General features: G+C 45.7%; 8 protein-coding genes across 8 annotated transcripts; 6 read left to right on the forward strand and 2 right to left on the reverse strand.

Moving 5' to 3' along the window:
• Window positions 1-624: 624 nt before the first annotated feature.
• N7481_004947 (MFS sugar transporter) lies at window positions 625-2126 on the forward strand (the record flags this gene model as incomplete). Its single annotated transcript, XM_057264166.1, has 5 exons — window positions 625-669; window positions 759-1185; window positions 1253-1533; window positions 1644-1806; window positions 1876-2126. 5 exons carry the CDS (start codon window positions 625-627, stop codon window positions 2124-2126), a joined length of 1167 nt encoding a protein of 388 aa, XP_057121886.1.
• Window positions 2127-5051: 2925 nt separating this feature from the next.
• N7481_004948 (uncharacterized protein) lies at window positions 5052-5669 on the reverse strand (the record flags this gene model as incomplete). The annotated part of the gene is made up of 2 exons (XM_057264167.1): window positions 5052-5512; window positions 5582-5669. The coding sequence occupies 2 exons, from the start codon at window positions 5667-5669 to the stop codon at window positions 5052-5054; spliced, it is 549 nt and encodes a 182-aa protein (XP_057121887.1).
• Window positions 5670-7310: 1641 nt separating this feature from the next.
• On the forward strand, window positions 7311-9206 carry N7481_004949 (general substrate transporter; the record flags this gene model as incomplete). Its single annotated transcript, XM_057264168.1, has 6 exons — window positions 7311-7491; window positions 7821-7855; window positions 7914-8540; window positions 8595-8807; window positions 8863-8984; window positions 9041-9206. 6 exons carry the CDS (start codon window positions 7311-7313, stop codon window positions 9204-9206), a joined length of 1344 nt encoding a protein of 447 aa, XP_057121888.1.
• Window positions 9207-9349: 143 nt separating this feature from the next.
• N7481_004950 (uncharacterized protein) lies at window positions 9350-9560 on the forward strand (the record flags this gene model as incomplete). The annotated part of the gene is given in 2 exon segments (XM_057264169.1): window positions 9350-9452; window positions 9463-9560. The coding sequence occupies 2 exon segments, from the start codon at window positions 9350-9352 to the stop codon at window positions 9558-9560; spliced, it is 201 nt and encodes a 66-aa protein (XP_057121889.1).
• Window positions 9561-10818: 1258 nt separating this feature from the next.
• Window positions 10819-11344, forward strand: N7481_004951 (thioesterase family protein; the record flags this gene model as incomplete). The annotated part of the gene is made up of 2 exons (XM_057264170.1): window positions 10819-10995; window positions 11063-11344. The coding sequence occupies 2 exons, from the start codon at window positions 10819-10821 to the stop codon at window positions 11342-11344; spliced, it is 459 nt and encodes a 152-aa protein (XP_057121890.1).
• Window positions 11345-13451: 2107 nt separating this feature from the next.
• Window positions 13452-15304, forward strand: N7481_004952 (MIP/aquaporin family protein; the record flags this gene model as incomplete). Its single annotated transcript, XM_057264171.1, has 3 exons — window positions 13452-14348; window positions 14401-14930; window positions 14992-15304. The coding sequence occupies 3 exons, from the start codon at window positions 13452-13454 to the stop codon at window positions 15302-15304; spliced, it is 1740 nt and encodes a 579-aa protein (XP_057121891.1).
• Window positions 15305-18975: 3671 nt separating this feature from the next.
• N7481_004953 (hexose carrier protein) lies at window positions 18976-20673 on the reverse strand (the record flags this gene model as incomplete). The annotated part of the gene is given in 7 exon segments (XM_057264172.1): window positions 18976-19152; window positions 19200-19299; window positions 19347-19678; window positions 19731-20061; window positions 20116-20295; window positions 20343-20417; window positions 20429-20673. Coding segments are annotated over 7 exon segments (1440 nt in total), but the record flags the coding sequence as incomplete, so codon positions are not given.
• Window positions 20674-21641: 968 nt separating this feature from the next.
• N7481_004954 (M81 family metallopeptidase) lies at window positions 21642-23159 on the forward strand (the record flags this gene model as incomplete). The annotated part of the gene is made up of 1 exon (XM_057264173.1): window positions 21642-23159. The coding sequence occupies one exon, from the start codon at window positions 21642-21644 to the stop codon at window positions 23157-23159; it is 1518 nt and encodes a 505-aa protein (XP_057121893.1).
• Between the last annotated feature and the right edge of the window lie 831 nt (window positions 23160-23990).

Below are 23990 nucleotides of genomic sequence, written 5' to 3' on the forward strand. Positions count from 1 at the left end.
AATTCAAGTCCAGGTTAAAAAATTTATATCGTCAGAGACTCATTCCACAGCCTGCTATACCGGCACAAAATGATTTACCCCTTCCTCGAGACTGTGGAGCCACTGTACTGCTCGGTCAATGCCAATACCTCTCAAGGTATACGTGAACTCGATGGTCAATGCACTAGTAGCATACAAAAAATGGGCTGTGGTTCACCCGGCTATCCCATCTATCCCCGTCTTGGCGTAAATTCGGGGAAGTTGCCGACATCTCGTTTAAGATTGGCCCGGCCCGATCAACCCCGACTCTCTCATTAATCCTGGCATCTGGGCCTCATCGATGTTCGCCACTGAGAACGTGTTGTGGAAGATTCTCCGCATTTCCCCGGTTCTTATTCCATATGTCCCGTTTGAGGCGGGGCGCGCATGAGATAAGTAGCTAACGCAATACAAATGGTTGGTCTCCAGGATAATTAGCCCTCAGGGGCACTCGTTAAATACCTCGCCATCAAAGGCTTCCGGTTCTACCTTACTCACCGAACTCTCCGGCGCAATACAAGGATAGCCTCCGAAATATACTAGCCATATCTTCCGGTTGACTTGATCTGTCAGCTTACTGCACGCCATCTGCAAACCTGTTACGCCATGGTCAAGCAAGAGAAAAATGCTGTGGGAGGTATGCTTGCTGAGGTGAGATATTCAGGTCATACTTGTCATTCCATTCAATGCACCTACTTATGAGTGGCCATTTACTCGCTGACTTATTTCTCCGTGTTCAGGTTATTCCGCCAGACTCTCAAGCATGGTGGACAAAGCCTCATCTCGTCAGACTGAACACTACGATCACCGGTTTACTGCTCTACTCGAGAACAGTGGGCTATGATGGCTCGCTAATGAACGGAATGCAGTCTCTGGGCCAGTGGAAGGAATTTATGGATCATCCAGCCGGGGCCTGGCTGGGCTTCATCAACGCAATTCAGTTTCTAGGCGTAATGCTAGGGCTCCCGCTGCAAGCATGGGCTGCCAATCGGTTTGGACGCAAGCGCACAATATTCGTCGGATTTTCTTCCTTGCTTTCGGTGCAGCACTTCAGGCCGGTGCAACCAACCAGGCCATGTTCATCACTGCTCGTTTCCTGGTCGGACAGGCTAGTGCCTGGTTCCAAGTCTATCGTTCTAATCACCGAGATTGCGTACCCTACTCACCGTTCCAAGCTTTCAGCGATGTATCCAATGTCAATACTACCATGGTGGTATATTTTCTGCGTGGCTAGCGTTTGGGTGCCGCAACAATAACTCTTCGTGGGCGTGGCGCATCCTGTCGTTGTTGCAGATGGGGATTCCACTCTTCGCCCTACCGCTGACGCTAAACGCGCCTGAATCTCCTCGGTGGTTCATCAGCAAGGACAGGCATGAGGAGGCGCGCCAAATGTTGGTGAAGCACCACGCAGGTGGTGATCAGAATTCTCTTCTCGTTGCATCGGAAATGGAAGAGATTATCAGGTCAATTGCAAAAGAGCAAGAAGCAGAGAATTCAACCGGATGGGTCGATATGGTTCAAACCAATTGCAATCGCCGCCGTTTCTTCATAAGCGCCACCTTGGGCGTTTTTGCGCAATGGAATTGAGTGTAAGCGTCCCCTACTGATGCTTGGCTATATCACAGAAATTAATCTCGTTTAGTGGCATTGTCTCATATTATCTGACTCTCATTCTTGACAACATTGGCATCACATCGGTTACAGAACAGCTCATGATCAACGGGTTTCTGCAAATCTGGAACCTCATTATGGCAGTAGTCGGCGCACTACTCGTGGATCGCATCGGTCGTCGGTCGTTGTTTCTCTTGTCCACCGCCATTATGCTAGTAAGCTAAATTATCATCACCGGCCTATCAGGCGGCTTTGCCGAGACGGATTCCAGAAGTATCGGTATCAGTGTCATTCCCCTTCTGTTCGTGTATTTTGCCGGATACGACATTGCCTTTACACCCTTGCTTTTGTCCTTTCCCGTAGAAATCTGGCAGTTTTCCCTGTGGGCGAAAGGTGTGGCTTTCACGTCGACATGCACTTATTTCGCGCTTCTCTTCAATTCGTTCGTCAACCCCATTGCACTGGAGGCTATTCAGTGGAAGTACTACTTTGTTTAAGTTGCGCTCTTGATACTTATCATCGCGGTCGTGTACTTCGTATATCCCGAAACTCACGCACATTCGCTTGAGGAAATTGCTTTCATCTTTGATGGTGATGAGACCCCAGATCTGGCCAGATTAGATTTTGGTGATGAAAAAACGGGTTCTGCAGAGACTGATCACATCGAGTGTAAGGCACTCGGCGGACAATAGATCACTCGTGAGTAGGAGCTAGTAAATCTTTCTCTATCATATTTAGTCGGCAGATATGGATTTTACTTTATATTTCTTCAATTACGAAGTAGTGGTTCCCAAACTTGGATTCTTGATGTAAAAAAGGGGTTCCCGGCAGACTTGCTCAACTCCAGCTTATAAGGTGGAGCTGATCCATGAGTAGCCATGAGCACTCCGGGAGCACTCCGAGAGCAAACAGTAAGTCTACTTTGAGTCAAATCATGTGAGTACCCGATGACTAAGATCTTGGTAAAATGAACGCTTAAGATGGCGTCGAATGTAGCCGTTTGGGGCGTTCGATTTACCGTCACTGAGGGTTGGGGTGTAAAACAATTCCTTGATGCCATACGCCTGTTAGACGAGTGGTTAAGTAAGCTGCCTATCTTTAGGTAATCCAGTCATGGATCTTGAGCATCGGAGCTTGATGATTCGTATGGTTTCTAAATGGCTCGAATTTTCGGTTTCTCACAAGTTGGCCGCAGTAGTCTCTGTCTGGAGTTGTCTAAACGGAGACATAGAATTGTCTTATTCCTTTCTCGTTTGCTTAATTGCTCTCAATCAATCACTCCGCTTAATTACTCATTTCGCTCAATTACCCACTTCGCTCAATTAGTCACTCTGCTCAATTGTTCGCTTACAGTATGTATCTTAGTGCCGTTGTATTTCAATTAAACAAGAAGCGCATATTGGAATCTCGCGGACCTTGTCAAACAACTATTTTTAACTTGATATGTCGCCACCTCCGTATGATACTAGCAAGGCTGACTTTCTCAGGAGGGGGACGAAATACAAAACGAGTGAGACCAATGCAGAGATGATGTGTATCTCGTCAAATGTTACTGCGGGACTTGGTTGCTATAGTGGAACGTCGCCGGCCTCGGCGTACGGTGGATTTCAAAAACACATCCCACGAGACACGCTTCCTTTATGGGCGACCGATTAAAGACCCAAGTCTCAGATCGCTGTCACAGCCAATGAAAAAGTCAGAAGGCCCCAATTAGGGGATTTCTCTAGCCTAATTTAGCTTAGCTAATTTGGGATTGGGGGCTGGGAAAAATGTCTGAAGAGGAATCTGTTGCGACTTTTTCTAGATTATTCGCACGCTTTGACTATGCGAACGAGCAGTCCTAGGTGTGAATATATAATCTGTGAAAACTGCACTGTGTGCGTTACGAATATAGATTATATAACTCCGCACTTTTGAACACTGACAATCCATCGACTCACACTCTGATTCGAATTTAACTTCCACGTTCTATACAGAGGAAATCTATCTAAACCTAACGCTGAGGCAATGTTGACATTACCTAGTCCTGATAAAACTAGCTTTTAAATCACCCTTGAGCGTCATTTAAAGACCGTAAAATACCTGGCACTTCCACCGGGGCTATCTCAAAGTCACGGGCTGCAGCGATGCCATCTGTTGTGATATGAGCTGGTGCAGATCAGGAACGAAGCCGAACCATCGGAGTTAATCCCAAAGTATGCATACGAAGAACCAAGTTGATTGGAAATCAACTTGATCTTCTTGTTCTATATATAGCCTCATGTTTCCCTCTGAATAAATAACAACAATTCACATTCCTGAACTTCAACAGGTTGGTAAGGTAATGCAGATACTGGGGGGGCTTGTATCCACAAAATTACCTTGTGCCTCGGGAGAAGAGCGCGGTGGCGGAGACTCAAAAAGGAAGGCTGCGGTTCGACCAGTCATCTGGTTGCGTGGTTCGTGCTCGTGTATTGAGGGATATTTGCCTGCATTGAAGGCGACCATCTCGCAAGGGCTATTATCAAGGTCCCTCTCGACGAAATTTCTGGGCAAATGATCGCAAATGAGGAGCTCCTGAAAATGTGAATGAGGTGCCGACTGACATGTCCGGTTTGAGGTTTCTGAGTAATACTGCCCTGGAAGATATACTTGGGCTTTTCTCCAAGCTACAAAGAAGAAGCGAGCCATGGAGGCAACCAAAATGGCAGCCAACAGCGCGGACTATTTGGGCCAAAAACACCAATATATTTATTTGATGATATGTTTAAGCGACAGAGGTTGTAAAGGGTGGCAAGTGGGCTGTCATTGAAGTTGCGTGAGTTTTGGTCAACTTTTAATGCAAATAGTTTAATCAGCAATACGCTAATAATTTAAGTGTACCATCCATTTGGGAAGAGACCTAGGAATGGCAATCATGTCTAAACATAACGACCGAATACCGAGGATGGGTTTGCTATATGACGTCCCAATTCCAGGCTTCTCGAAGCTCCTTTTGAGCATTTCCAGTTGACAAGGAATGAATCTCTTCCGTTCTGATTAATATTTCCAATAAAGCATTTTGTTCAATTTTATCAGTTACTCGGTCTCCACCTAATTCAAATGTCAGCAAATAGCGAGGTCATCTTTGAAAAGAGTTGGTCCGCTTACACATTGAGACACCCATACAAGCTGTAATTAGACTCGGTGCTGTTTTATTTGAAGTTGCAATGCCACACAACCGAAAAATATTACTTTTAATCTTGAACTGAGTGAAATTTAGCCAGGGTCGACTTTCAGTGCTTGAGCATTTTGTACATCTCTTCGTGCAGCTTCTCGCTTTTGGGTTGGGCCCATCTGAGGGATATTTGGGTCGAAGGCTGCAAGTAAAATTCTTGCCAGATGCCAGTGTTGGATTGCAGTCACTATAAACTTTAGCCTTGCTTTCGTTTGAAATCGTGAGATCAACCATGCGGATATACCATGACAGTCACCAAGAAACCATATGTGAGGAAATACCTCTTTCCCGAGGAGTCCGCTGGTTTGTCATAGACTGGATCAAAGTTCGTAGGCTTTGATTCAAACCATCGGTCGGTATATTCAAAAAGCCTTGCATGTCTCTCTGGATCATGGCTTTCATTGCCGTAACAAAAGTTCAGGGTCTCAGCGCAATAGAAAATAATGCGATTGGCCCACGTAGAATCGTCGGCTGAAGTGAAACATCCGTATGTCGAAGAAGCACAGCATCCAAGCTCAAATCGAAACGGACGTTGTTTTATGAACGCACTGTGGAACTCCTGTCGAAATCCAACCCACAAAGCAGCATTCTGAAGACCCCTTGTCGCCACTGCAATGTTTGTTTGTGCTTCAAGAAATACCTGTGTGCCTCGCAGGTATGTTTCATCGTCAACACCCACCAAAGGCGCTGCAATATGAGCGATTAGTTCTTTACGCATCAATATGGGTAGCGACACAGAGAGCTGAAGTTACATACCGTCTATCTCTTCGTAGAACCGAAGAATCACAGCTGCAGCTAGCAAGTTCTCATCTTGAACTTCTGCTTCATCCCCAGATAAGGACATCAGATGGGAAATGCAAAGATTTTGATATTCGAGTGCAGCCTCAGACTCCACGGAAGGAAATTCAGGTATAGGATGGGGATAATCAGCTGCGTTAAATACTCGGCGTTGACTGATATGTCTAGCTGATGCCGAAAATATTGCATTTAGAAGTGCCGGGCAATCTGCGGCCCGGTGAGGCACTACCAATGCAAAATTGCGAGAGTCATCACACGAATCAAACTATTTTATGAAGTTGTTAGCCGAGGGTTTGAGCACTCAGTGATTTTGCTGCAGGGTGGTGCCGACTGCTAGTGAACTTACCCATTGTGCGAGCTCCTCGACGAAATAGCGCATCAAATAGGCCTCTTGCAGATTATTTCGGGCCCAGAATGATTGTTTGTATAGTTTGGGGCTATCTGTAATTGAAGAAAGGCTCCCATGGCTTGGAGAGTGCTCTGAATCTGTAAATGAGCCGCATCTCTGGGGTGAGCTGAGTTCGGCATGGGAAGCAAGTGGCCAATGATTCGTTAAAGGGCTCGGGTCTCGCTTAGTAGTTAATTGGAACAAGTTTAGCGCCTGTGATTTTGATAATTTTAATATTGCAGGCGGTAAAATATGCCCATAGTAATGTGCAATGTCCAAAGACTCGTCAATAAATCGAAGGTCTGGGGATATGGCGCCGGCCGTTTCATCAGGGTCTTGTTTTTAGATCTAAGGTGTCAAGAAGCCAAGACTCACTAGTTCCAGATATTCTCATCCAGGGCTGCTCATCGGCGAAATCCAACCCTCGCCCGCCATTCCGCATCGCCGGTCCTGGAAAGCTGCAATCCTTGCCCAGACGGCGACACCGCGCGCAAGCGGGTTTTGCCCCATCGCCTATTTCCTATAATGAGAAATTGATCTCCAGTAATTGCGAATTCCATAAATACTACCGACATTTCATATGCCGCTCTTAGCTTTCGTCAATACCCGAAAGCTATTTCGGAGACAATGTCAGACTTACTTCGGCAAGGGAGGCTACTCAAGAACCAATCAATCGTCAGCGAGCTCTCTGACCAATATGCAAATTATTTTGATATATCAGAAGATCAATTAAAATGCAATGGAATTGAGGTCTCACCATGGTGGTACAGTCAGGGTCGGCATCTTGTCTGGGCTCGTTATAGCATGCGCGTCTTTCCCGACAGACCGGGTGCAGTTAGTTATGCGGGAAGTATTTCGATCAACCAAAGGAGTAAAAAAAGGCGATAATAGACCTAGCGAGTACAGCAGGGATGCCAGCCTTGATAAAGTGAGGGTTGGCTTGCCTCCACGAGCCCCGCATCGCAGAGAGGCGGGGTTTTCTGCCCTCCCTGGTGAAAGGGGCAAAACACCCCGATTTCCCCGGTTTTACCCCGCACCTCTAACGTAAGATCCGACGTACTAGGCCTAACTCAATTTAGTTTGGCAGAAAAATGGCATTCAATGGCTGTGGGTTAGATATCATTCCTCTAGGCAGGTCGTCATACATGGAGGCCCGATTTGCGGCGCTTTTCAGAGACTAGATCATTTAAATGCGCCTTTCCACCCCGGTACTGGCTTTGATCGAACCAGATTTTAGCCCCAATCATTTGTGGCAAAACCAATTCGGGAACTTATCTTCCTCGGACAGAATTCTATGCAATGGCACCTAGCCAAGAAACAGCCTCCATGGAGGACATGGAAGCCAAATTTGAAACAAAGCATGTCGAAGACACCAAGGATGGCATACCGAGCCAATCGCTAGACACGATTGAGGATACCCAAACGGGCTATTTTACCTGGCTTGTCTCGATTACCATCGGCGTGGGCGGTTTTCTGTTCGGTTGGTGCTATCCAATAATTACTTCCTTTATATCCCATCAATTAACCTAGTGTTCTCCGCTATAGGATATGACACAGGAATCATATCTGCAGTTCTAGTTGTTCTCAGTGATGATCTGGGCCATGAACTTATTTCCAGTGAAAAAGAGTTAATCACATCTATAACTTCCGGTGGTGCTTTCCTTGGTGCCTTAGCAGCAGGCTGTTCTGCAGATAGATACGGAAGGAAACCAGCAATATTTATTGGCTGTATTGTTTTTGTCATTGGTGCAGTCTTACAAGCATGTGCCTACAGTCTCATACAGATGACGATTGGACGTTTCGTCATAGGCCTTGGAGTGGGGTCGGCAGCTATGATCATCCCAGTATGTTGTACCAACCCAATCGCTTTCCAATCCGAATGATTAAGCTAAATTATAACAGCTTTATATTGCCGAAGTGTCTCCAGCAAGGTACCGCGGTCGCATGATTGGGATAGACAACATGTCTATCACTGGAGGGCAGCTGATTGCGTACGGCGTCGGTGCTGGCCTCGCTAATACCTCCCATGGATGGCGATACATGGTAGGATTAGGGGCTGTCCCAGCTCTTGTCCTCGGAGTTTGTCTCCAGTTTTGCCCCGAGTCACCGCGGCAACTGATCTACCAAGGAAAGCCCGAGGAAGCCACTAAAGTAGTCGCAAAGATATTTCCTAGAGGATCGGATCTGCAAGTTCAGCAGAAAGTGCAACGCATGACCATTGATGTTGAGGAAGCTCTAGTGTTTTCTGGAGAGGGGCGATTCTGGCGACAGATGAAACAAATGTACACGGTACCTGCCAATTTACGTGCTCTGATAGCGGCCTGTGGGTTGATGGGTATGCAACAATTTACGGGATACAACACATTGATGTATTATTCATCGACTCTTTTCGGCATTGTTGGATTCACGAACCCAATTGCCGTCGGAACAATCATTGCAGGGACGGGGTTTGGTTGCACCTTTATATATTTCCTACTGATTGATCGATTTGGACGACGATGCATCCTTCTCGCTACCATGTGGGGTATGGTAAGTTAACGATCAAACCTATTCCTTTACTCTTCTCCAGCTGACAACAGGAAGGCCGCGTTTCTAGCTATTGCTGCGATAGGATTCCATTATATCCCAACTCGACCAGACCTTACCTTAGAAACAACAAATATCGGCTGGCCCGCATATCTAGTTCTGGCATCGATGATCATTTTTGTTGTTTTCTACTCGCTTGGTATTGGGAACTTGGCATGGGTTTCTAGCGAGTTCTTTCCGATCGAAATTCGCGCTCTTGGTACAATGATGGTATGCATCTTACATCAAGTCTTACCTAATACATTGATCTTAACGCATTTTGCAGATGACTTGCACATGTTGGGGCACTAATATCATCGTCGCCTCGACTTTTCTAACACAGATGGAGAATACAACTCCATCAGGTGCATTCGGGTTTTATGCTGCCTTGTGCTTCATCGGTTGGATGTAAGTATCATGCCCCGTCCTAGAAATTGGCCGTATATTAATGAATACGGTCTCAGTGGTGTTTATTTCTTCTATCCCGAAGTTAGAGGAATGACTCTAGAAGATATTAGAGAAGTATTCAATCATGGATTTGGTGTGGAATATGCTCGGGGTGTCCAAAAGGAGCTTGCACGTAAGGAAAAAGCTCAAGCCCGAGGAGAAACCAGAGGAGCAGAATCATAAATTTGTACTAGTTGTGTCATTTCGTACAGTCTCACGTTACATTTAAGCATTTCGACTTCATCCTTAGTCTCCTTCATTATGTTGTAGCAGTCTTCTACAATGCCTCCTCCAACATGAGCCAGATATTGACTCGCTAGATATGTATGGACGAGCCCCTCTTCACTGGGCTGGTAGAAAGTTTTGTTAGACCAAGGAGCGAGTATCAATGCCTCCGACTTGAACAATACTACCCTATTGTCATACTTAGTACATACAGATAACCTAGCTATCAACAGTATGACAGCAGCCGAGGCTTTCCCGAGGAAAAGAGGGGCCAAAATAGAGGGGAGCAGGGGCGCTTTCAAGAAGGCTTAGGTTTGGTTTTTGGCTTATTCTCGACTGCTTCGTTATGTTCGTCTGAATGTGTGAGTGTATTACACCACAACGCTAAGTGCCGGTAAATCGAACGCTCAAAACGGCAACACTCGACGCCAGTTTAAGCGTGCATTTTACCAAAGTCTTAGCCATAAATTACGGGCTCCGCAACATGCGAGTGACTCTACTACGTCACTCTTGGGTCTATCGGGTCATTGATTCCCCGAGTTGCCGAAACCGTATATTCGGGATTTGGTAGTGTATTACGAGGGTTACCTGGCCCTCCTAACTTCAATAATTGGTTTTGCTTTTTCTGGTGGGAAGGGGGGAGGACTTCACAGTCCAGAATATCTGCCATGAATCCGTCGTAATATACTGTCAATCCGGCGCGACCTTTAGCTTCAATTCAAAGCGTGTCAGAAGCCGGAGAAAATTCGCCCAAAGCACCCTAAAGTTTCGGAGAAAACTTTCGAAGTGGCAAATGCATCTGAATAGGCTAATGCATAGCCTATTATGTCATGAAGCTATTGCATCTCGTATCTTGTCGATTATATCATTACGATCTGCCCGTTCGTTCTATGTATATAGAATTTGGCAAAACTTTCAAGTGCCTCCGGCCGTCTAAATTACACAGATTTATCGTTTTCTTGCGACCCAGGAGAACAGGGGCGAACTTTGACAGAGAATGGCCGGCGCCCATCTCCCAAATTCCCATCCGAGTGTCACACCAGATTGGAAGGACCTTGGTTACACACGCACCGCTTTCAAAGACGCCATCTCACTTCAAACCGTTGGAGAAAGTGATAATCATTATACAGGATTTGCACCTCTAGATTGGTGTATACCACGTACGTGTCACACCTCTATGCTCGGCGCAAAGGCCCCGTCTAAACGAAATTTGAACCAGATAATCGGGGCCCGGGCTTACATGGAGGATACATTGCTGCAATATTGATTGCCGGTTGCCGGAAGTATTTCCACGCGAAATATCCCAATCTACAGCAACCGGACCCAATACAAATGCATTTGCAGTTCCTGCATTTTGTTCCACCCGGGACCTTTCACGTGCACTTTGACGACTTGAAGATGGGTAAAACAGTTTCGGCCATTCAAATCAAGTTTTTTGCCTCTGATTCCGAAACAACTCCTCGAACGATAGCACTCGTATCAATGGGCAGTCTGGAAAATGACACCGGTATCAGCATCAAGCTACCCCTCCTTATCGTTCCTGACAGAGAGGAGTGTTCACGTTGGACAAATGCATTTTTCTATCACTTTAATCCCCCCCACTTCCGCTGTCCGCTATTACAACCCAAACGATGGGGAAAATTTGATGTGGAGCCCAAAATTAGGTCAAAATGCTCGAGACCAGTGGGGAAAACTGGATGATGATGACATGTTTCATCTAGAACATCTTGGTCTGGTGGCAGATCTGGTTCGTTTATATCCCAATCTATTACACTCAGAACAACTATATGTTCTTAGACGGCTGATGAATCAAGATACCCGCAATTCATATGAACTATCAGGACAGCGCTTTAGAGGCAGTGCTCCATTATGACTACCCGACCGTTTCTATGGACTTAGACTTCTTAAAAGATCCTGCTGGGAGGGAAGAGTGGCTGCTGATGCGCACGAAGATGTACAAATTACAAAATGGACGATTTGATATGCATGTGCAGATCATCGATGACGACGGGGATCTTGTGGCAACTGCTAAACAGACATGCCTGGTCCTCAAACGCTCCGGTCTTGGAGATATCGGAATGAGATCGCGCATGTAGGTATAGTGTTGAACATGTCCAAACGAACAAGTGAAAAAGATTTATGGGCAAAATTGATATTGCTTTTTCAAGGTTACTGCATGGGTTGCCTGATTATTCGTAATTTAACACCAGATTGAGAGACCGCCATTCGTTCCAGGCGTTTCCTTCTCCTTACAGCCGTACATAGGACCAAGTTTAGCAATCGAATATCTCATCATCGATCTGGTATCTGTGCATTCTTTGAGAGGCTGACAAGTACGTAGGGCTACATACCAGAGCCGAATACACTCTGGGGATCACAAGCCAGCCATTATCAATATACATTTTCCCAGTCGCAGATTCACATTTTAATATAACAATACAGAGGATTAGTCTCTCACACTGTTGATAATCCTCAATACTAAAAATTGTTTTTCTTGGAATGCGCGTCTTTGTGAGCTCATCTCAGCGCTCATTTGATAACCGATGAGCAGTGTCAATAAAATATCACTCTTCAGCTATTCTAACGGGCTATTCATGACTAGAGCCAGAGCCACCCAGGGGTCACAGGAAATTGACCTCATGTACAGAGGTCAAAGAAGACCCACACAGTCGAAACCGTTGGTTGAAAAAACTTTTCTAACATCTCTGGGTGAGCCAAAAGAACGTATTCAAGTTGGTGGCTCTTTGAAATCCACGCTGCGCGCAACACAACGCAGCACAGCGCAAGTAACCCTAAATATATTTCGGCCCTGTAGGGGGGGGGGGGGGTATTTTCTTGCATTCCCCCCCCCCTAACTAGGCCAACCGTCTATATTTTTCGATCGGGCTTTTTGGAAGTTTGATTAGAAGCATCTAAACTATTCTCCTATCAGGTTTGATAGGATGATTTCTGGTGGGTGTGAGGAGCTCAGGTACTCAAAGAGATCAGGATACAGCGTAGCGTAGCAAGAAAAGGAAATAGTAGCGTTCGACCAAAGTAATAGCTTGAGGAGAATAAGAAGGAAGCTAAGATGGAAGGCTTAGATACACAGGTGTAGGCGTGGATACCCAGAGTGGTGCCATAGGCGTGAGGCATCCACGAATGGTAACAACACCAGTTCGTTACATTAGTTATAATTTTAAATAGAAGAAGATATTTATTTACTGATCTAAATCTGGCGATATCTCTTTTGATAAAACCTTTGTAAGTGTATACTATGTACTACTAGTTCTAAACTCGGATAGGATCGTATGTCTTCGAATATTGGTTAACTAGTTAAGTATCAAGGTTTTGGAGGTAAAGGAGAAGCAACTCTAACCGCTTAAATTTTCCCAAGCCAAAATACAACTTTTGTATAGATTTTCTCACACGGTGGAGATACTAAGAATGTCTAACTTGGCATCCGGAAGGTTTCCGCAACTTGGATTTCCTCAACTTGGAACTAGGAAGGCAGAATAGAGAAATCAGGTATCAAGTGATGCAGAAAATAAGTTCATACAACATTCCATTATTCTCTGCAACTGAACGAAGCCTTATTGCATATAGAGCTAGAACGGTCTAGAAGGACGGAGTATACTTTTGAGTAGGTGGAGCCAGGCTCTGATTTGCGGGTCGTTGATGTCCAAGAATGAAACGCTATCATTGGTGGAAATTCCACCGCGCCATGGCCAAGCGTGAAGGATGTTGTGACTCGATCACTAGCAGCTGGAAAATCTTGATACATGCTTTCCCGGCATTTTGCTCTTGGTCGGCCCGGTGGGCCGGAATATTTCTACACACCTAGACCATGTGCAAGCTTGACTTTGGCAGCGCCATCCCAGGCACATCAATTTGATGTCAGAGCAGCCCCTGGGAAAAGTTTTATGTCGCCCCACGAGTTCATACAAAGTGGTGATTTGCGGGTTGTGTTGCCGTCTACTCCACTATTCAGGCATACTACACTAAAAGACCTTTACGTCAAAGACTTTGATTAGAGACATTCTGTTAACAATCGACAGTGACGATCACCGAATGGAAGCATGAAATCTTGCAATTCACCTCCCATAATCCTAGCTAGACCGTAGTTCAAGAATCTTTAAGTAGAACGAAAGGCCGGAATACAGTGAAACCTTTCCCTCACTCTGACTTTATTGCACACTGCTCCTGATTGATCTAATGGATCCCATGGAGGAAAGGAATGGCCGAGAAAAGGGAGAATCTTCCCAAGAAACGACATTGCGACCGATAAAGGAACGAGATAGCAGTCCAGGCTCCGCATCATCAGATGAGACCTTGGGCCCATCAACCGAAAAAAGTACGCGTCGACAGCCAGCTGACATGCAGAATAAACAGCTGGCGAAGCCAAAGCAAAAGCAGTCTTTGAAAACCTCGGGCGAACACACTGTCCCACCCAACAAATCAGGACCATCAACACCAATCAATACAAGAGCCGAATTTCTACGCCAACCAACCGAGACTGGCAGTTTTGATCTACACAACACCTTATCCAATCGAACGTACAGTCAACAACATTTCAAACAAACACCTTCTCACTCCCTAGCAGGCCCTGGTATGATGGATGCACAACAAATGCAAGGAAAAACCTACATCGATCCCGAATACCAGGGACTGAACCCACGATACGGCAAAAACTACGAAAAACCGATATGGGGCCTCGCAAAGCCTCTTCCAAGGGTTGTCAGACCGGGAATGCGCCGCGATGAAAGCAATATCCAAAATGCATATCAGCCCAGCCCGGCGGGAGATGCAGAGCCTGCACCAGAACTTGGAGCAACACCTGGCCTGACATCTAGTCAATCTGGCAATGATCACAAAAGCACGCAAGATCAACAAACGTACGCCACCGCTGCAAAGCAGGGTTTACCCGGAGAAAAGAGAATATATGCACCTCAACCCGATGGTCTTCTTCGTCCGATTGAATCGGAAGTCAATGGCAATGGGCTGCCCTCTAATACGGACACTGGTCAAATGAGTACGGAACAACAACCACAAGAAGAATTTTTAAACAGCTGGGTCAAAATTCGTCACCAAATCAAAGAGCCGCTGGCCGAATGGCTTGCAGTAAGTCGATTATCGACCTTTCCTCAAAATTATAGTTAACATGTTTCCGAAGACTACGATCGCTGTCTTCATAGGTTTAACCGGCACACTTGCAGTCTCAACCGGAGGAACACAAGCAGGAAATCGGCTATCACAGAACTGGTCATGGGGTCTGGGATCTATGATTGGAATCTATATAGCCGGTGGCATATCGGGAGCGCACCTTAACCCCGGAATCTCTATCGCCCTTTGGATATTCCGTGGGTTTCCAGGTCGACGGTGCTGCTCCTATATAATTGCTCAAACTCTTGGCGCTATAACTGCAGCTGGATTAGCATATTGTTTGTATCGAGACGACATCATTGCTTTTTCTCCTACTGCCTCCGCTGGCACCACTGGCCTTGGTTTCTACACAGAACCACTCGGTCATATTAGCTATGCCACAGCATTTTTCACGGAATTCGTCGCTGACGCTATTCTTCTTTGTGTGCTTTTTGCTCTTGGTGACGACGGAAATGCCCCGCCGGGCGCGGGTATGCATTCTTTCATCATTGGATTGGTGATCTACGTTCTCTGTATTTGTTTAGGATTTAATACGGGAGGGTAAAGTCTCCTCCTTGCAGAGATAACTTGATAGTAAGCAACTGACAAAGTATTATTATAGATGCCTGAACCCCGTGCGTGATTTTGGACCCCGTCTCGTTGCTCTCATGGCTGGTTATGGAGGTATTACATTTACAGACCACCAAGGTTGGTGGTTTTGGGGGTGTTGGATGGCAACTATCGGAGGCTGTCTGGCGGGTGCCTGTCTCTATGACATTTTCGTATTTATTGGAGGAGAATCCCCCATTAATTATGCACCACGACGCCGAATGAGGGCGAAGCTTAAGAAGGAAGCTAAGTGGAGGAAGCGACTGGGTTTCCACAAGGATAAAATCCCGTCGCTAGAGGAGGGTATTAAGAGCCTGGAGGATTAGTGTTTGTTAATAAAAATGATCTGCAAGAGAAGAAGTATGAAACCGGGCCCTGAAGAAGTAAGAGACCGTGATGCATTACAAATACTTCGAGAAACGATTGTTATCTGAATCGTTGTAGTTCCGATATTGATTTGTGAGCATTCACTAGTGGCTCACGAAGGCTGCTACGCCACCACTAGAAAAATTTGCAGAGGACGACTTTTGCTTCACAAAACACCCCAGACTTCGATTCAAAATCAATTGAATCGTTCATCTTCTCGTTAAAAATGACAAATCCAGTCGATTTCAGCCTCCCCACTATACAGAAATTTGATACCCACATACGGTTTACAGAGCAGCCGAACGACGCAACTCCAGACACAATACCCAGCATCCCCGTCCTAGTGGGACAGATCGAGCCGTCCTGTGGCCACCGCCCTGCCCCGCCACATATCAGCCACAAACATAAGACGTGTTATGGCTAGCATCGGAGCGTGATACCCAGACCAGCAGATGCGTCGATATCGATGACTATACCTATGCTCTGTTCTAGGATCAATCGGACAAAGAGTCAACCCTATGATGTGTGGTCTTGTTTGCGACTAATTCCCTCTCGTCCAGAGCTTACTGTAAGAAATCGGACTGTTTGGTCAGTTACGAATATAATGTGATATGGATAATACTGACCTGTAAAAGCTTCTCGAGCGGAAGACTGCTCAGCTGACTTAGTAGGCTCTTAACCTCTGTGCTCTATTGGAAAGGTGGTGGATTCTTGTTTTTATTAATATTTTCACTATTTCGGCTAGACTTAGGAGCTAAAGGGTGGCTGTGTCTATTTTGGCTGCCGTAATCTTATAACCTTTTTCTATTCTGGCTGTATGGATGTTAATACAAGTGTCTTATCTCCCTGTCGTGTGTAGATAAGCTTGCGTATTTGACTTACTGATCTTAATGCTTATAGACTGTGTGAGTTGAATAGCGTCTGCGCTTAAGGCTGCAAGAACTCTTCTCTGCTGCTGTAGATATTTAATCCCTTCTAGTACCTACTATAAGTTAGCCCTTGATTTAGAGCTGTCTCTCGAGCTTCAGCCCTACGGATTTCTGCTATCTACTGGTCGAACAATTACAGTAATCTTGCTCTCAGAAATGAGTTTTTCTTGAAGCTGGAATCTGCCTGATGGACAACTCAACCGGCTTCTATACCAGGAATGTGTGACCTTCGTGGATTAGCCTTCTAGTTTCCTCCATGGCACACACACATCCATCATTCATCCAGTCCCTCTGTATCCAACACTAATTGGTTCGTTTTTCGCGTCACCAAAACCGAGATCCTACTATTCTTAGTTTCTCTTTCGATTTATCACAGACTAGCTATTATAACCTTGGCGCTAACATAACCAACTCAATGAACCTTCCCTTGCATGCTATTCAACACTGCCTTTCTTGACATATATGCATATTGTTGAGCTTTCAACTGCCAAGAATTCTTTCTTCTCTTGCTTTGTTGTACTCATTAATACCACAGATAACGGTTGGCTTCGGGTCGAGTGCTTGCGCCCACTAGAAAGTTTCTATTTGTCCGTCTCTCTTCCTCATACATCTTTTATATCTAATATGTCACACATTTTTCTTGTTTCTTCCGTAGAGACGACAGTTGCGCCATCTACTAGGGCGCTTGAGTGAAAGCTCTTCCCACCTGTCACCTGCGATAAAAATTTTATATTCCTTGATCTGACGCCGCCGCCAATGATGATTTCAATATATTGACGGGGATTGAGAGCATCCTTGCAATGATAAAGCCTTGCTAGTGCGCTTATATGATCGGTTGCCTGGTTTCCCAACGAACCGCCGCTGGTTAGGATAGAGCTGAATCCACAGGCTGCTAGTTCCGCGAGAGCTCTGTCCCACTGGAATTCAGGAATCAAGTCAAATGCACGATGAAAGGTACATGGCCTTCCCTCTGCGAGCCGTACAAGTTCCCTGTTTCTTTCGATGTCAATCCATCCCCATTGGGTGCGCATTTCGGGACGATGGAGGATTCCGAAAACAAATCCGTCAGCGCCAAGGCTCTTCAAATTTATTAAGGTATCCTTCATGTGTTGAAAGTCCAGGTCACTATAATGAAAGTTCCTCGGATGCGGTCGTATCATAACAAAAATTGGGATGGATAGCCGGGATTTTAGGGTCGCCAATGTTGTGTCGTCGGCAGACAGTCCACCAGAAGCGTAGTCTTGACAAAGTCTGCCTTGCGATGAGCAAAAGGAATCATGAACTCAGATTCAACGTCTTTTCCTATCTAGATAAGGTAAAAGCCTGGCAAAGGGAACTTACTCGATCCTACTTGCCCCTCCTTTTGTTGCGTTTACAGCGGAATCGTGATCGAAGCAAGCGATTTCCAAGAAAGGCTCCCGACATACTTCGATTGTCTCCATTGCGAATGAAGTAGAATATGAGAATAAATAGTGGCGAATCAAACTGGCGATCGGGCAGAGAATTCGAAGGGGTCTGCAGGTGTGTCAGAACAAAGGACCCGCATGAAAAGGAGGGGAGATGTGTGCGGGATGGCGGGTATGACGAGGGACCGACTATAGCTGCCAAGGCCGCCACATCAGCATTTTACTCTAGTCCATTGACCGCCAGTCTCGCCGCTCGCGCTGTCGCCTTTGCTTCATTGCCATGCTTTTTTCATGTTACCTTTGGCTACTAAGCACTACCGTTTTTTGTACAAAAAGCAATCGAGCGATGGCTACTAAGCATGTACTAGCAATGGCCAACAATCACTACTTTTTTGTAAGTAAAAAGTGGTGGTTTTTTACCAGTACCAAATTATTGTTTGTATACCAAAAAGTAGTACTCGGTTGCCGTCGTCCGATCGCTTTTTGTGTTAATTTTTCCTCTTATCTCATTCAACCAATAATTATTTGTGAATTTACTACTAACATCTTTGATGAATAGTATTAATTGACCTCTGGAAGGCCAAAAGCAATGGATATCGGAGATATATAGAGGATAGAAAGTTCAAATTGAGAGAGGGTCGGTTTTTCTGCCAGCAAAATTCCTGGTTACTCGGCGAAATTGCGATGTGGCGAACTTGGCAGCTAGTTATAGTACCTGGTAGGGTATTAATCATCCGCTATCCAGTAAAAAATTAATTGCGATCAAAATCTCAGACGTAGGTTGCATCAAGTTAATAGAATCTTGAATTGATAAAACTCCAAGGTAATTTCACTAAAACATGGATGGTTTTCCAAGCGCAATACTTGGGGCTACATGAACTATGTCCCTCTCTACTACTAACTATCAATCGTTTGTCTTGTAGGAGAGATGATTTGGATACATCACTTAACACATAAGAGGTTGAGGTAAATCAATGGAAAGTTTACTAATGTAGGAAGGGCACAATAGCAACAATTCAAGGACAGGGATCGATCGCAATCATACAACACCAGTGCCTGGACACACTAAGCACCTAGGAAGAGGCGAATCCAAGGCTTGAAACACTGAGGGGTGATAAGCGACAAGGTTACATCGTGAGCGGTATGCCAGTGTGTTTTCTTGGCTATCTTAAACTATTTTTTACCCTAACAGAGGGTTAATTCTTAGGCCCACATCCACATAAAATCCGCACGCGAAGCTCCAAGTGCAGCAGACAAAGTTGGAGCGGTCAAGTATTTTGTACCGAGATATGAATATCATTTAAAGTTTTGATGCAGTTCCGCCGTGAGTTGCTCCTCAATAGCGTCTGTGTCAATTTCTTCCTTTCCTTTGCGAATTACCTCAATATCAGGGACTGATGAATGCTTTTCGCCCTCAAATAAGGCGTCAATTTCTTCCAATGTCTTGCCCTTGGTTTCAACCCAATAGATAGCCTTGTGCCATTAGTATAGTTCATAACTCGATGTAACAAGAAACATACAATGAGGACCAGCACAATTATATCCCAAGATGCATTAATGATGTACATCTTCCATCCAATGTTACCCAATCCGACTGGCATGATGAATGTGAAGATAAGCCTGTCAAATTTTAGTAAGGATCGCAAGGGCATGTTTCATGAACTTACGCAAATGCATTCAAAGAAAATGACGAAAGAGCAACACCATTGGCACGCATGGTATAGTTCATTACCTCTGAAGGGTAGAGATATAAGAGCGGCGTCCACGCCATGGAATAAAACCCTTGAAAAAGAAACATCATAGCAACGTTCCCATATACCAAGGCATTGGATGCGCCAGCAGGGTCTGATGCATACATCTTTGAAAGGCCCCCTATCACGAAGAGGCAAAGTAACAAGAGCATCTGGGACAGAATTGCCGTCGATTTTCTCCCCCATTCAGCTGCTAGGTGCGTACCTATAAGGCTGCATATAAGACACCAGGTATTTAAAACGACATTCTTGCATGGTTAGCCAAACGATTGCAGTAAATTTTTTCTGGGGATAACCCACCGCCTTGAGTTGATCGTTAGTGTCCGTGATTCCGGCAGTATCAAGTTCAGAGCCTAAATAGTAGGATGCAATTACGTTTCCTGCAATGCAGGAAAACGGGCCTGCTGATATTCCAACAAGAAGTCTTTTTCTGGTTACCGGCCTCTTGAAAATCTCCATGGGGCTTAGACCATGACCTTCCTCCTGTTCCCATTTCAAAGTATCGACAATTTCTTTGAATATTGCAACGACAACAGGATCAGAAATGTCACCGTGGGAATTCGTCTGGGCAACAGAAAGTCTTGCTTCTTCGTAGTGCCCTTGTTGTACTAGCCAGCGCGGTGACTCAGGGCTTCATCCATTTAGAAAATGCACTTTGAGAAAGATGATGTCTGATGCCACTCACATAAATGGGAGAGTCAGTATGCAGAGTAATGAGAATATTGCCTGGAAGAGAGATGGAGCTCTCCATGCCCAAGTCGAATGCCACTGGCCGGTACCAAGAGTAACCCCAGCTGCAATCAAGGCCCCAATACTATATCCCGAGGTAAATCGCGGTTCCTGTTTCTCATATTCGGAGTACTCACTAGTAAAAGTCATTAAGGAGACCCACGCCCCACGCCCGCCAGCGACTAGGAAACGCCTCGGACAAATATACCCCTCCTGCAACCCCGGTTATAGCACTTCCAAACCCTATTATAATCCTCCCTACAACGAACATGGCAATATTCTGCGCCGCAGTCTGGACTATGATTCCAAGGATCGTTAAACATGAGCCCCAGAAAATAGCCGGCCGTCGACCAAGTCGGTCAGCTGCAATACCAGATACCAAGGGGCCTATAAACCCGCCGATTGACACAGAGGCAGTATTTAAACCCTTTGTGACGTTGTTCAATTCAAAGTAATTGGTATATGAAGGAAGTATATTGAGACCATTGAGCATCGATCCGTCATAACCACCTGTCTACTTTCAAGGTTAATATTAGCAAAAGTTACACCAATGTAGTATTTCTACCTTGGTGGTAGGTACCGAAGGCGTTCACTGACTGCTGACTGCACGATAGAACATATTATGAGAAGTACCGAAACAGTAATTGTAGATTGAGGAACCCATGCGGGCATCCATGTGCCAGTTGCTGTTCGTTTAAGCATATCGATGTAAATGGAATTAGCGAAAGAACAACCTAAAGTATTCCAAAGTTGAATAAAAGCACAGTTAGGCGAAGTTGGAGAAATATGAGAAAGTTCCTTTCTTGAGGAGATACGATAATAAAGACGGGTCGTCTCCTTGAGCAACTCGGGTGACTTTTCGTTCAAGTTCATTTGGAAAGCATGCCAAAAGCAAGATATTTGATCTAATATATAAGCTTTACAAGGTTTCTGCAGACATGGAGATAACTACGACAAATGCAGACATGCCGAATAGTGCCCGGTAGTTACCTCCCCCGCATCATAAAAAGGGGAAATGTCGCTAATGTGATGCCGGTTTACCACTAGGTGACTCGTTGGCTGAAGTGCGGGGTTCTAATTGAAATATTGCGTGTCCTTATGTATCCTTGCCGACAATCGATGGCGGTAGCGAGAGAATGCAGGGATATGAGGAGAATGTGGCCCTCGGCGACCTACATATCATGCAAGCCCCTGGAGAGTTTGCTATCTATTTCCTTTTTCTTTTCCAGGAATGGTCTCTGCACATTTGCTTAGCAATGATAGACGAACAGATATTGGAATGTTGAGCATGGCGGGCACGGCCAATGGTAAAAAAGCGGGGTTGTCAGGGCGGTTCTAAGCGACGTTGCATGGGAAGCGCGGGGATGACTGTCTGTGAAAACCAAAAGCTTGACCTGTTGCAACCCTGATTTATATACTCCGATCCCTTCTTTAGGAAAACTACACCCGATATCATTCTTCTGATACAACACATGACAAATCATGCCCCGCCGACCAGTTATCGCTGTTGCTGGGCTCGCCTGCGAAACGTCCAGTTTCTCTCCAGCCCGTACACTGGCACCAGCGTTCCACCCACGCTGTGGGAGTGAAATTATTGAGAAGTATTCATTTATCCAGCCTGGAACAACTCTAGGTGACGCCGTTAGCTGGCAAGGCTCATTGATCGGCCACGCTCTCCCTGGCGGAGTAGTCACCCGGGATGCATTTGAGGGACTTACCACCGAAATTCTCTCCCGTCTTTCAGATATCAGCTCAAACTCCGAGACGGGAATTGATGGGTTGTGGTTTGACATACATGGGGCGATGTGTGTTGAAGGTATTGAAGATGCCGAAGCAGAGCTCTTGCGGCGCATACGAGCTATCGTGGGAGCAGAAACTATAGTATCTACCTCAATGGATCTACACGGGAATGTTTCCCAACAGCTAGCCCATCAGACCGATCTCATAACCTGTTATCGTATGGCTCCCCACGAAGATACCATGGAAACAAAAGAACGGGCCTGTAGGCACCTTGTTGAAATTTTGACATCAGAATCAAGAGAGAGAAAACGCCCGCTGAAAGCCTGGGTACAAGTTCCCATCCTGCTTCCAGGAGAGCAAACTTCTACTCGCTTGGAACCAGCAAAAGGACTTTACCAACTTGTCCCAGAAGTTGAAGCTGTTCCCGGTGTGCTGGATGCCGCTATTTGGGTTGGATATGCATGGGCAGATGAACCCCGGAATCACGCGGTAGTGGTTGTAACAGGTTGGGAAATCGACGCAGTTGCTACAAATGCAAAGCGACTTGCCGAATATTTTTGGACAATACGTCATGAGTTCCACTTTGTTGCACCCACTGGGTCGCTGGGCGACTGTCTTGATCAGGCTCTTCTTTCTCGCGACCGGCCCTTCTTTATCTCGGACTCAGGCGACAATCCGACTGCAGGGGGCTCTGGAGATGTTACCTGGGGACTATCTGTTGTTCTTAGTCGTCCGGAATTTTGCAACAACACCGGCCCAATGATCATTTATGCCAGCATTCCGGGCCCTGGGGCTGTTGACTGTATGGCAGCGGCCGGGATTGGTGCGACTGTTACCGTCACGGCAGGAGCTGAGATTGACAACATCCACCACGGTCCATTGAGGCTGACCGGAATCGTCCACGCCATCAAATTCGGCGATAGGGATGCTCTTGTGGAATGTGTGCTTCAAATTGGGTCGGTTTTTGCAATCATTACAAAGCAACGTAAACCTTACCACCACGAAAGTGATTTCACCGAACTCAATCTAGACCCTCGGTCCGCAGATATAGTAGTGGTCAAGATTGGATACTTGGAGCCAGAACTATTTGATATGGCGGCTAACTGGATGCTGGCCCTAACCCCAGGAGGTGTGGACCAGGATCTAGCTCGCTTGGGCCACCGGCGAATTTGTCGACCTATGTGGCCATTTGATCGGAAATTTTCGCATGCCCCAAATCTCACTCCTCGGTTGATCCCGATGTCAGATGACCCAGCTTGAATGACAAGGAAGCCTGAAAGACCGATCGTTAGAACCATTCTCCGCTGATAGATGGCTGCCTTAGGGATCAAGGTCGCCGTGCTGCGGGGTCGTGGGCTGTCTTTTACATGAATTAGTATGCTAGCGTAAACTTGTGAACACACAAATACAAGACTATACAAGACCCAGTAGATAAATAGTATCAAACATTTTGAAGCGATTGTATTTTAAACCTTGTTTGTCCAGAATAGCAACACATGCTCAAGTGGAAGGCTCATTTTCAACATGGCACACTGGAGGTAGGCCCGGGGCTTTTTATGCAGTCATACTCGAACGCATATTTCCTAGCATCAACTATCCGAGGGGTCCAAGGGGTCCAGTGTAATGATCTCACCAGAGAAATGCTGCATGAAAGTTGCGTTTCGAGCACGGTTCCATATCGGTACCTTTCTGGCTCCACGGTTCATTTAGCGTCCTCTATACTGATATTCCAATGATCCTAGAGAATATTCGCTCTTTTAGGGGCATTCAACGGTTCTTGTTGGAGCTACATGACTTAGAAGAACGAAACACAGTGTCCAATAAGAGAGAGAGCAAGCAGTCTATCTAAGGCATCGCATAATGAATGCCCGAGGCCAATCGGCCTCTGCTCTCCCTATACCTTTAAGAGTAACCATCGCAATTTTCATCTTTGTGGTAATCACTTATTTTTCTTTTTTCTTCCACTCGCTGGCTATTTCTTTTCACTCTTATTTAGGGATCGAAATATTTCTTGTTGCTTTCATTCTAAGTCACATTGATCCACAGCTGAATTTCCTAGTTCGCATTGATATACTTTCGTGCCCTCAACAA

The sequence above is a fragment of the Penicillium waksmanii genome (assembly GCF_028829765.1).
Source record: "Penicillium waksmanii strain IBT 27052 chromosome Unknown utg000005l:1.0-5232799.0:1.0-5237142.0, whole genome shotgun sequence".
NCBI lineage: Eukaryota > Fungi > Ascomycota > Eurotiomycetes > Eurotiales > Aspergillaceae > Penicillium > Penicillium waksmanii.